This window comes from Hemiscyllium ocellatum, chromosome 31 (genome assembly GCF_020745735.1).
Source record: "Hemiscyllium ocellatum isolate sHemOce1 chromosome 31, sHemOce1.pat.X.cur, whole genome shotgun sequence".
In the NCBI taxonomy this organism is placed as follows: domain Eukaryota; kingdom Metazoa; phylum Chordata; class Chondrichthyes; order Orectolobiformes; family Hemiscylliidae; genus Hemiscyllium; species Hemiscyllium ocellatum.
The window spans coordinates 28,728,918-28,742,592 of record NC_083431.1 but is presented as its reverse complement, the minus strand read 5'-3'; the positions used below and the strand labels follow the sequence as shown (position 1 = coordinate 28,742,592).

General features: G+C 40.8%; 1 protein-coding gene across 1 annotated transcript in view; it reads right to left on the bottom strand.

Moving 5' to 3' along the window:
* Nucleotides 1-13,675, bottom strand: part of LOC132830282 (double C2-like domain-containing protein beta) — a 264,612-nt gene that overhangs the window by 202,488 nt on the left and 48,449 nt on the right. Inside the window, exon 2 of the mRNA XM_060847825.1 lies at nucleotides 8,778-8,857. Within this exon, the coding sequence (XP_060703808.1) occupies nucleotides 8,778-8,857 (80 nt within the window). The remainder of the gene's footprint in view (nucleotides 1-8,777; nucleotides 8,858-13,675) is intronic.

Here is a 13,675-nt window from a genome sequence, read left to right as displayed (position 1 = left end):
CAGGAATGAGGAAAGTGTGTCCAGCAGGCTAAGATAAAAGGTAGGGAGGAGTTAACCTGTAAGGCTATTTAAGCATTAGCTCAGCAGACCGAAGGACGGATTCACTAGATGTGGTAAACTGATGTACATAAAATCATGAGACGTAGGGGCAGAAATTATGCCATTCGGCCCATTGAGTCTGTTCCACCATTCAAGCATGGCTGATAGGTTTTCAAACTCATTTTCTTGTTTTCTCTCCATAACCTTTGATCCCCTTCACAATCAAGAAATTACCTATAAGACCGTAAGTCAGGAGAGAGTTCTCCTAAGAATCCACAATATTGCCTCATTCCGACAAAGTCTCATTGCATTAGGTTAAACAAGGATAAGGAAACTTCCTACTGGCAATTACCCTCTACTGCCTTCCCTTATCTGATGAATCAGCATGTCTCTATGTTGAACACTAAGTAAATTAGATACTGATGGCAGTAAGGTACAGATGTACTCTGAGTGGAGGACTTTCTATGCCTATTATAAAGTGTGATTCAGAAATACCACCACTGTTCAAGCACTCTCAGACATAACAACCTGACAGTAGGCAGGAAGAGAACGCAAGGAAAATCCCTCCTCCCTCAGTTTCCCAATCCTGATTATCTACCTGTGTCTGTATTGGGGCATCAGAGGAAGTAGTGGAGACATTAGCTCCTGTTCTTCACACGAAGACAACTTCCATCATTTTACAAGCATACCATGCTAACTGAGGTAGATTCAGATCAGATGCAGCAGCTCGAAACTGGGCACCCTCAAGGCTGAAGCAGCAGAATTCATTCAAAGGTAATCTGTAACATCGTGTCCTGGCATATTGCTCATTCTACCTTCACTATCAAGTTACTGTTACAACCATGGCTCAATAAGTGCAGGATTGTATGTCTGGAGCAGCACCAGGCATACCTACAAATGGAGGAGCCAGTTACAATACAGGACCATAGGAATGCCAAACATTAGGATCAGATCCTAGGAAGAAAATAAACAATCCTACAATCAAGTGAACTGATCTGTAGCTCTTCCTTATCCAATCCTGAATTGTTGTGGACAATTAATCAGAGAATAAGGCCCCATGAATAGATCTTCAATCTCACAAAGGATCAGCAAGGACAACATCATCAAGCAAGTGGACGTATGCCTTACTGCCACTTCACTTTCAATAACAAAACCTACAGACAACTCAACAGATCACACATTGGATCTCAGATATCATGGTTCTTAACAGAGGCAGTAATGTAGAGACTTGAAGAAACAGCTCTGCCAACCATCCAACCCAAACTAAATAGAACCTCAACCTGAGATATAAATCTTCTCAAAACTAGTTATTTTCTGTGACAAGATGATTGTGAGAAAACTTTGCAGGGTGAACTAGATGTGCCTTTGTACTGTTGGGTGACTAGCTCCACCCTGGATGGGTCATCTGGTTTTATTCTTGTGACACATTTTAATAATGCTGACATAATATTGAGTAACTTTCTATACCATTTCGGAGGGTAATTGAGAATTAACCACCCTACTGTGCATCAGGAATTACATCCAGGCCAGACCAAGGAAGGAGAGCAGATTTCCTATCTTAAATGACCTCTTTTAACCAAGCAGATTTTTGACAAACATCCTATGGTTCAATTGATTTTTATTCCAGATTTATTTCATTTCACTAATGTGAGAGTCCAGCGCATGAGCATAAAATGACAAGGCTGAAGAACTTAGTTCTACTGGCTGAGGATGAGTTGTAGTGGATCATTAGTTTCATTAGTTCCCCTGGAGATTTCTACCATCACTGACACCTTAGCAGCCAGCTAGATTCAGTTCACATGGGAGATGAATTCTGGGTAATCCAAGATGGAGGATGGGAAAAAATTGTGGCTGTAACAGCTGCTCCTTTTTTGACGTATTTTAGATCTTGGAGGTGATTTCATTGAATTCCAGGAACAGCAATTTTATATGCTGTTGCATTGTTTTGGAACTTTGGAGAGAGAAAAAAGTCAAAACAATGACACTTTTAAAAGGAGAAGGACAGACAAAAGACAACACATGGTCAATGAAGGAGAGAGAAAAAGAAACCAACACTGCTAACTGACACAGCAGTGAATCTGCTCAGTTACTGCCTTTGCTATTTGAATTCATGTATCTCTGGACATTGGAGTGCGCTTAGGAAAACGTAAACAGCGAAATTCACAACTGATCTTGAGGGACCTGCGTGGGAGAGCTTACTGCACAGGAACAGATAAATGCATAGCTTTTAAGTATAGCCTTGCTGTTAATCTACAATAGTGAGTAGAATGAATTCTATCTTGATTATATGTTTTATTGAGATCTGTCTCTTGATTAAATTTTAAAAATATAAACTATAAGTACTAAGTTAGCCTAGAGCAGTGTTTTTAAGAGCAAACAGATGGTGCTATTTTCTGGGTCTGTAGATTGTGAAGGAGCATAAATGGCCTTTAGTGGAGTGATATGCTCTTGTTGTTGGATGTGGGAGTTTAGGGAGAGTTTACATGTTTACTGAGGATTATGGCTGCAGGAAATGTGAATCCGATCAGATTGAATAGATCAGTTGGAATGACAGTTAGAGGCAATCAGAAACTTACAAGAGCAAGGGGATGTGATGGATAGGAAGGGAGAAAAGTCGCAGATACAGTCACATAGATGGGTTAACTCCAGGAAAGGTAAGAGAGATAGGCAGGTAGTGTAGGAGTCTTCTGTAGCTATCCCCATTTCAAATGAATATGCTGTTTTGGAAAATGTAGGGGGTGATGGACTCTCAGGAGAATATAGCATGAGCAGCCAAGTTTCTGGTATCGAGACTGGCTCTAGTATAATGAAGGGTACTTCATGTTCCAAGCGATCGATGTGATAAGGGAATCACTAGTCTGAGGCACAGACAGACGTTTCTGTGACCAGCAGCAAAAAATCAGAATGGTATTTTGCCTCCCTGGTGCCAGGATCAAGGATGTCTCAGAGGGGGTGCAGAATGTTCTGAAAGGGGAGAGGGACAGCAGGAAGTCATTGTACACAGTGGGACCAATGACATAGGAAGGGAAAATGATGAGATTCTAAAGGGAGAACATAGAAAGTTAGGCAGGAATTTAAAAAGGACATCCTTGAGGGGAGTAATATCTGGATTACTCCCGGCGCTACAAGCTAGTGAGGGTTGGAATAGGAGGATAGAGCAGATGAATGTATGGCTGGTGCATAGGAGAAGAATTCACATTTTTTGATCATTGGAATCTCTTCTGGGATAGAAGGAATCTGTACAAGAAGGATGGATGGCACCTGAATTGAAAGGGGACTAATATATTGGCAGGGAGATTTGCTAGAGCTGCTCAGGAGGATTTAAACTAGTAAGGTGGGTAGTGGGACCCAGGGAACTAGTGAAGAAGGAGATCAATCTGAGACTGGTACAGTTGAGAAAAGGAGTGAGTCAAACAGTCAGGTCAGGCAAGAACAAAGCAGAGAACAAAGTCGGACTGATAAATTAAACTGCATTTACTTCAATGCAAGAGGCCTAACAGGGAAGGCAGATGAACTCAGGGCATGGTTAGGAACATGGGACTGGGATATCATAGCAATTACAGAAACATGGCTCAGGGATGGGCAGGATTGGCAGCTTAATGTTCCAGGATAGAAACGCGATAGGAAGGACATAAAGGGGGGCAAGAGAGGAGGGAGAGTGGCTTTTTTGATAAGGGATAGCATTACAGCTATACTGAGGGAGGATATTCCTGGGAATACATCCAGGAAAGTTATTTGGGTGGAACTGAGAAATAAGAAAGGGATGATCACCTTATTAAAATTGTATTATAGAGCCCCTAATAATCAGCGGGAAGTTGAGACATAAATCTGTAAGGAGATTTCAATCATCTGTAAGAATAACAAGGTGGTAATGGTAGGGAATTTTAACTTTCCAAACATAGATTGGGACTGCTATAGTGTTAAGGGCTGATATGGAGAGGAATTTACGTGTGTACAAGAACATTTTCTGATCCAGTATGTGGATGTACCTACTGGAGAAGGTGCATAGGTTTACCCACTCTTGGGAAATAAGGCAGGGCAGGTGACTGAGTTGTCAGGGGGGGAGCACTTTGGGGCCAGCAACTATAATTCAATTCATTTTAAAATAGTGATGGAAAAGGATAGACCACATCTCATAGTTGAAGTTCTAAATTGGAGGAAGGCTAATTTTGACAGTATTAGACAAGAACTTTCAAAAGCTGATTGAGTGCAGATAAAGGGATGGCTAGAAAATGGAAAGCTTTCAGAAATGAGATAAGGAGAGTCCAGAGACAGTATATTCCTGTTAGGGTGAAAGGAACAGCTGGTAGGTGCAGGGAATGCTGGATGACTAGAGAAATTGAGGCTTTTGTCATGAAAAGAAAGGAAGCATACATCAGGTATAGACAGGATAGATTGAGACAATCTTTAGAAGAGTATAAAGGCAGTAGGAGTATACTTAAGAGGGAAATCAGGAGGGCAAAAAGGGGACATGAGATAGCTTTGGCAAATAGGGTTAAGGAGAATCCAAAGGGTTTTTATAAATACATTGAGGACAAAAGGGTAACTCAGGAGAGAATAGGGCCTCTCAAAGGTCAACAAGGCAGTCTAAATGTGGAGCTGCAGGGGATGGGGTATTTTGCATCATTGTTTATTGTACAGAAGGACATGGAGGATATAGAATTTGGGGAAGGAGATGGTGACATCTTGAAAAATGTCCATATTACAGGGGAGATGATGCTGAATGTCTTAAAATGCATAAAAATGGATAAAACCCCAGAACCTGATCAAGTGTGCCGTCGAACTTTGTGGGAAACTAGGGAAGTAATTATTGGGCCCTTTGTTGAGATATTTATATCATCAATAATCACAGGTGAGGTTGGCTAACCTGGTGCCACTATTTAAGAAAGGTGGCAAGGAAAAGCCAGGAACTATAGGCTGATGAGCCTGACGTTAGTGGTGGGCAAGTTGTTGGAGGGAATCCTGAGGGACAGGATGTACATGTACTTGGAAAGGCAAGGACTGATTCGGGATAGTCAAGATGGCTTTGAGTATGGGAATCATGTCTCAGAACTTGATGAAGTTTTTTGAAGAAGTAACAGAGGATTAATGAGGGCAGAGTGATGGACGTGATCTATATGGACTTCAGTAAGGTGCTCAATAAGGATCCCCATGGGAGACTGGTTAGCACGTTTAGATCTCATGGAATACAGGGACAATTAGCCATTTGGACACAGAACCGGCTTGAAGGTAGAAAACAGAGGATGGTGGTGAGGGTTGTTTTTCAGACTGGCGGCCTGTGACCAATGGAGTGCCACAAGGATCAGGGCTGGGTCCACTACTTTTTGTCATTTATATAAATGATTTGGATGTGAGCATAAGCGGTATAGTTAGTAAGTTTGGAGATGACACCAAAATTGGAGGTGTAGTGGACAGCAAAGAAGATTACCTCAGATTACAATGGGATCTTGAGCAGATGGGCCAATGGGCAAAGGAGTGGCAGTTGGAGTTTAAGTTAGATAAATGTGAGGTGCTGCATTTTGGGAAAGCAAATCATAGCAGGACTTAGACACTTAATGGTAAGGTCCAAGGGAGTGTTGCTGAACAAAGAGACCTTGAAGTGCAGGTTCATAGTCCGTGAAAGTAGAGTCACAGGGAGATAGGATAGTGAAGAAGGCATTTGGTATGCTTTCCCTTATTGAGTATAGGAGTTGTGAGGTCATGGTGCTGGTGTACGAGATGCTGATTAGGCCACTTTTGGAATATTGCATGCAATTCTGGTCTCACTGCTATTAGGAGGAGGAGGTTGTGAACCTTGAAAGTGTTCAGGAAAGATTTACAAGGATGTTGCCAAGGTTGGAGGATTTGAGCTATAGAGAGAGGCTGAATAGGTTGGGGCTGTTTTCCCTAGAGCATTGGAGGCTGAGGGGTGACCTTATAAAGGTTTAAAAAAGCATGAGGGGCATGGATGAGATAAATAGACAAAGTCTTTTACCTCGGGTGGGGGAGTGCAGAACTAGTGAGCATAGGTTTGGGTTACAGAAGAAAGATATAATAGGAACATAAGGGGTAACTTTTCCCCCCATGGTCTTGTGTGTATGGAATGAGCTGGTAGAGGAAATGATGAAGGCTGGTACAATTACAACAGTTAAAAGGCATCTGGATGTGTTTATGAATAGAAAGGGTTTAGAGGAATATGGGCCAAATGCTGACAAAAGGGACTAGATTAGGTTAGGAGATCTGGTCAGCATGGACAAGTTGGACCGAAGGGTCTGTTTCTGTGCTATACATCTCTATGACTATGACACCAAGAAACAGATGGTGATCACACAGAACACAGCCGGGGTTATGGGCCCTGACAACATCTTGGCCACAGTACTGAAGACTTGTGCTCTGAAGCTAACTGCATCCCTAGCCAAGCTGTTCCAAATACTAGCATCCACCCAACAATGTAGTAACTTCATTAGGTATGTTTTGTGAACAAAAGTTAGGACAAATCCAATCTAACCAATTATTGCTCCATCAGCCTATTCTCAATCACTAGCAATATAATGGAAGGTGTTGCACTTGATGCTGTGAATGATATTTACTCATTAATAACCTGCTCACTGATGTCAAATTTACATTCCAGAAGAACCACTTCTTTGAAGACCTCATTACAGCCTTTAATCAAAATTGGCCAAAGAACTGAAAACTGGAGTTGAGGTGGTAATGACTGTGCCTGAGACCCAAGGAGCAGTTGATCAAGGTGCATCAACAAAGTCTCAGAAAACTAAAAAAAACAGAATCAGGAGAAAAGGCTTCATTATCTGGATGGGTCGCTTACACAAAGAAGGATGGTTGTGTCTGTTGGGGGCCAATCATGACAGACCCAGGACATTGCTGCACTCAGTTTGGATGAAGTGTCACCATACCCAAAACGTTAACTCTGATTTCATTCCACAGATGCTGCCAGACCTGCTGAGCTTTTCCAGCAATTTCTGTTTTTGTTTCCAACTTACAGCATCCACAGTTCTTTTGGTTTTCATTGCTGCATGAGTTCCTCAGCCATTCAACCATCCTGATTGGAACTGTATCATCGTTCCTTCACGGATTCTGGATCAAATCATCAACAATCCTTGTTAAATGGCACTGAAGCACGACCTGGACTGGAGCGGTTCAAGATGGCAGCTCACCATGACCTTCTGAAGGGTAATTAGGGATAGATAATACATTCTGGCCTTACCGGTGACATTACATCTCTCAGACAAATTTAAAAAAAGGGAAGTGTATGCCTAACTAACCTCATAACCTTTACACACATGGACTATTGTATAAGTTGGAATATCCAAATGTAGATTACTACAATAAAAAGGTAAATACATTTCTTGAGAAAATGACCAAGAGCAAGACCACCAAGCATTTGAAAATGCATTGTGAATATATTGTTTTCTTAGATGTTGAAGTTAAGTGGACAAAATAATTGATATTTCGATCCTACGACTTAAATACACAGAGAATATCTCAGAGCACTGGACAAATGGTTAATGGGAAGAGAAAGTCAACTAATTTGGAAAGCACAAAATATTGTCAGAAGAAAGAGCCCTCAGGAAATGCCATATTTCATATTTTGGACATTCGAGGAAATTCAACAGTATTATATTCAAGTAATGCTGTTGAATTCAATTCACGAGGTTCAAATTACAGCTATATTCAGACAATAGAATCTGTTTCAAATAGTGATTCTCCCATCTCACATTATTTCAAAATAATGAGTTTCATTTGAATAAGCTCAGTTGGAGATAGTTTCCAAGCAAGGTAACACCTAAGAAGTGAGTAGTTGATTTATTTTGCAACACAGCTAGTTATTTCTCTGTAATGGGAGCTGTGGTGGGATTGCAGACAAAAATGTTCCCTCCTGATTAGTTGACTTAAGGTTAGTTGGAAAGTCTAAAGTAATATGGAATGGAAGTCAGGGGAGGGGAAATCTTATGGTCAGGTACAAAACATTTAATAACTAAAAAAACGGGGAGGAGGAAGATAAAGGAGGAATTTGAACAAGACATCAAGTCAAATTTTTGGACACAAGGATGCAAAGAGATTTGGCAAGTATAGAGGGAACATGATGTTGGCATTATTTCCTGGAGATGCAGTTCATAGCTTTCTGGATAAGCTGTATCTTAGGAATAATACAAAGAACCACGGATGTTAGAAATCTGAAACAAACAAAGACATAAATTGCCAGAGAAACTCAGCAGGTCTGACAGCACCTGTGGAGTTGGAGTGTGGCACTGTTTTCTCTCCACATTTGCTGGCAGACCTGCTGAGCTTCTTCAGCAATGTCTGCTTTGTTGTTTAGGAAGACTCAGAGCAGAAAAGCCATCAATGGGAGCAATTCAGTAGGCTATCTTTGAGGTAGCATGTGAAGTAATAATGGATTAGATCAAGGAAAGATGCTTCGCTCGGGGGTTAAGCAGAATATCAAAGAGAACAAAAGGTAAGTTCTGGCATTGGCTTTATGTAGGAAGTGAAGAATGACAGACGTAAACTATTAGGTGACTCAGTACAGCATTCAAGAACTCCATTCACTTTTTGCCTATTGAATAATAGCTCTTTCTATATTCATTCTGTCAATAAAGCACACAATTGTCAATTGAATTATCTGACATATTATATGCATAAACAATTTGCATCCATTAGAAAATGCATAGCAAAATCAATAGACAGAGACACCTACAAACAGATTTTTCTGTTATTTACAACATACTAAGGCTACATACCTTTGCTTTATTTATTGAGCAATGGAGAGCATTGTTTTCTTGGTCGTACAGCAAACTGAAATCTAATGTACCCAGGGTGGCTGGAAAAGGAAAGGACATGGCTTTACCATCAACAGAAACAGACTGAATAAAAACATAATTTCGCAACCACCCATGACTTGACTATCGCATGGTGAAAGAAATACATAACATGTTATTCTAACAGATAAAGCAATGTGCATTCAAATCGAAGGGTAAACCCAGTTACCATTAAGTAATTCCATTCCACTCATCATGTAGCTCAAGTCTAGTTTCTGTAATCTAAATTGTATGTGACATTTTAATACATTAAAAAAAACTTATATTTTCTCTTCAGTTACAAGCTGCCTCATTTCTCATCTAAGTACGTGTTCTGGATAAATGATTTGCACTAAAGGAACTGAGCTGATATAATGAAAACTAGCATAATGTTATCTACTACTGCATTGCTTTTACAAAAGCACAGATTGAAGGTGGTGGTTTTAACCAAAAACAGACAGCAAGGACAAATCCAGATCTAGAAATGAATAGCTGAAAGGATGCAAATAAAATCACACCATAATTCTGGTAAGTCTGGATGTAGGTTTGCTCGCTGAGCTGAAAGGTTCATTTCCAGATGTTTCATTACCTTACTAGGTAACATCTTCAGTGGACCTCCTGCAAAGCAATGCTGAAACTTCCTGCTTTCAGCAATTTCTGCTTTGTTGTTTAGGAAAAAGGAAAGCAGGAAGTTTCAGCATTGCTTCACCTGAGGTCCACTGAAGATGTTACCTAGTAAGGTAATGAAACGTCTGGAAATGAACCTTTCAGCTCAGTGAGCAAAGCTACATCCAAAACCTCAACCTGAGCTACAAATCTTCTCAAAACTCTGGTAAGTCTGGTGGAAAACCCAGAAATAGGCAGGAGTGTTGTCAAACAAAGAGACCTAGGGGATGCAAGTGCTTAGCTCCTTGAAAGTGAAGTCACACATAGTCAGGAGGGTGAAGACAATGCATGGCACACTTGCCTTCATTGGTCAGTGCATTGAGTATAGAGGTTGGGATGTCATGTTGCAACTGTACAGGACATTGGTGAGGCCAATTTTAAAATACTGCATACAATTCTGGTCTCCCTGCTACAGGAAAGATGTTGTTAAACCCAAGATGGTTCAGTAAAGATTTACAAGGATATTACCAGGGTTGGAGGGTTTGAGCCATAGGGAGAGGCTAAATAGGCTAGGACTACATTCCCTGGAGTGTCGGAGGCTGAGGGGCGACCTTATAGATGTTTATTAAAAATGAGAGGCATGGATAGGGTGAATAGCCAAGGTATTTTTCCCAGGGTTGGAGAGTCCAAAGCTGGAGAGTATAGGTTTAAGGTGAGGGAGGGAAGATTTAGAACAGACTTGAGGAGCAATGTTTTCATGCCAAGGTGGTGAGTGTAAAGAACAAGCTACCAGAAGTGGTGGAGGAGGTGGGTAAAATTTAAAAAGGCATCTGGATGGGTATATGAATAGGAAGAGCTTAGAAGGATATGGGCCAAGTACTGGCAAATGAGACTAGATTAGTTTAGGATACATGGTCAGCATGGATGAGTTGGAACAAAGAGTCTGTTTCAGCGGTGTTTAATTCTATGCTGATATTTATTAATTCTGTGTGACTCATGCTTGCGTCTTATCTGGACAAAAAGTCAGAGGCTGTTGAGGGGGTTTTGTTTGATCCAAGACAAAGGTGCCCAGAATCCCATAAATGAATTGGCTTCCAGAAGGGTGACTGTCCCATGAAAAGAAAAATGGTATGGTACAGGGGGTGGAGAATCAAGAGTGGTGAAGGCAAGAGATGTGGAAGAAGCCTTTCAATGCCACACAGAAGCCACAATTCCTAGACCCTGACATCTGCTACTCATGTAAAGGCTGTCAAGTCACCCTGGCAACTCTGTCAGGGCTAACATTGGCGGGATCACAGCCCAGTTATTCAGGATGGTTGTACTGTGATGAGTGCACACAACAACACTGCCATGTTATTTGATCTCAGCAATGGAACAGGTAATGAAAATGTAATTGGCCTTAGTTTCCTTAGAGTAAACAATGACAGATGACTATATAACCGTCCAATGATATTGCGCGTGTGTATGCGTGTGTGCGTGCCTCTGGACAAAACAGGACTTTGTTATAAAGTCCTTACATTTGCTGACAATGACCGTGGAGACACTGATTTAAAACTTTGGTGTGTGAGGGAGGTGCATGAAGTTATGCCAGTAATAATTCAATGCCTTCAGGAAGAGAGGAAGCAAAATATGGCATGTAATACAAAACAACAGTGACATTTTAATAACATTTGAATTTAAAACTACACACAGCACAGTTTTATTTTTTTTTGCCTGGAAAATGAACAAGAGCTGCTTTATTGTCTTGTCATGGTCACTTATATGCATGGAAAAATAAAATGCCCAACAATGTGATGCCACTGTCTGTGGTCCATTCCTGGGTCCTTGTGAGCTGGCAGTTAGAATCTGTGGCTGAATAAGAATGCAATTTTTATTTTTAAATGCTAGATTCAATGGTAAATTTATTTAACTTTGATAACCGAAGGGTTGTACTAAGTTTCTTAAAGAAATAAAATTGTGTGTATTACAAGGTCTGTCACATCTGACATAGTAAGGTTGAATCGAACCATACAATAGCAACCTCCCACAGCAACCATGATCTGTTTCCTCACTGATTAACCTTGTGTTTTAAATGGGTTGAGTTAGGAGAGTTCCTAAGAAAAGTGGCCTGACGGTCCAATTTTGTCATGTCAGGTTATGACACAAGAAACTTCCAACGTGTCAAACAAAATTGATTTTTTTTAAAACTCAGATTTCCAACTCCTAATTAATATTTGGAAACATAGAACATAGAACATTACAGTGGAGTACAGGCCCTTCGGCCCTCGAGGTTGCACCGTCCTGTGGAACCAATCTGAAGCCCATCTAACCTATACTATATTGAAAGTTTAATTCTGATTCCTGTTGGGAGGAAGGGACACATACATGAAAATGAAAACTGGTAAACTTTTACTGACTGGGATAAACTGGACAGTTCATCAGAGAACTGGCAGGCACAATGGACTGATTGGGTTCCTTCTGTACACTTGATTCAAAGCACATAATCCTTATCAGTCTAACTATAGAGTTGAATGCAAGGTAATTTAATGGAATGTAACTGAGCTGTGGCAATTAGAAAGAAGTGTGTGTGTTATATATGGACATGCACACATCTTATAGCGCAGAACGGGATGCTTAGTCCGACTGGTTTTATCCCCAATGCAAGCAAATATATATCAAACTGTTCCCATCATTGCCATCTCTTACTTCAGGCATCTATCCAAAATAATCTTAAACTTTGATTCTTTGTTGCCTCAATCACCAACAACAGACATGAATTCCTCACAAATTGTATGTTAAGAACTGTTACTTGTTCTGTTCTAAAGCTTCTATATTTAATCTTTTGTCTATTGTTCCTAATTCCAGATCATCTGTGGTATTTTCCCAGATAACCTTTGCACCATAGAGATGTACAGCACAGAAACAGACCCTTTGGTCTAACTCTTCCATGCCGACCAGATATCCCAACCCAATCTAGTCCCATTTGCCAGCACCCAGCCCATATCCTAAAAAACCCTTCCTATTCATATACCCATCCAGGTGCCTTTTAAATGTTGCAATTGTACCGGCCTCCACCACTTCCTCAGGCAGCTCATTCCATCATGCACCACCCTCTGTGTGAAAGAATTGTCCCTTAGGTCTCTTTTATATCTTTCCCCTCTCACCCTAAACCTATGCCCTCTAGTTCTGGACTCCCCCACCCCAGGGAAAAGACTTTGTCTGTTTATCCAATCCATGCCCCTCATGATTTCATTAATGTCTATGAGATCACCCCTCAGCCTTCAAACTCTCCAGGGAAAACAGCCCAGCCTGTTCAGCCTCTCCTAATAGCTCAAATCCTCCAACCCTGGCAGCATCCTTGTAAATCTTTCCTGAACCCTTTCAAGCTTCATAACATCCTTCCGATAGGAAGGAGACCAGAATTGCATGCAATATTCCAAAAGTGGCGGAACCAATGTCCTGTACAGCCGCAACATGACCTTCCAACACTGATACTTAATGCTCTGACGAATAAAAGAAAGCATACCAAACACCACCTTCACTATCCTATTTACCCTCAACTCTACTTTCAAGGAGCTATGAACATACACTTCTGGTATCTTCCACGTTAACAGGTAAACTTTGGGACTGGGTAATCTTTGTTTGAGGTAGCTTGCTGTCACCAATTCTCCTTTGTGTTTGCTTTGTCTTAGGTCTATAGCATGATCAGTGGCAGAGGATAAATACTGTAGAGTATCACCAGAACAGGTACCATTCTTAAATAACAAGGTATATTGAATGATAGCCAATTAGTACAACTACATCTGGTCAAATAATTAAAATAAAGAACTGCAAGCACTCAACAGGTCTGGCAGCATTTGTGAAGAGAAATCAAAGTTAACATTTCGAGTCTGGTGAACCCTCCTCATAATGTTTTCAAGTTTTAAAGAACTGCAAATGCCAGTCATCTGAAACAGCAGAAAGTGGAGTTTCTCCAGCATTTTATTTTTGTTTACAAAATCCCTACAATGTGAAAGCAGGCCATTTGGCCCATCAATTCAACACTGACTCTCTAAGCCACTGGGCTGCCCCTGGTAAAACGATGAGAACTTTTAGGAGCTGGTATAGATACATCTGCTCCTCCTGAAACCTGTTTCAACCAAGCCCAAAATGTCTTTAACAGAAAAATCTGAACACGTCTACACTAACGAGAAAAGCGTCCCTTTTTCCATATTGTTCCTTGTATTGTTTTTCATGTTTTTATTGTTTCAGACTTG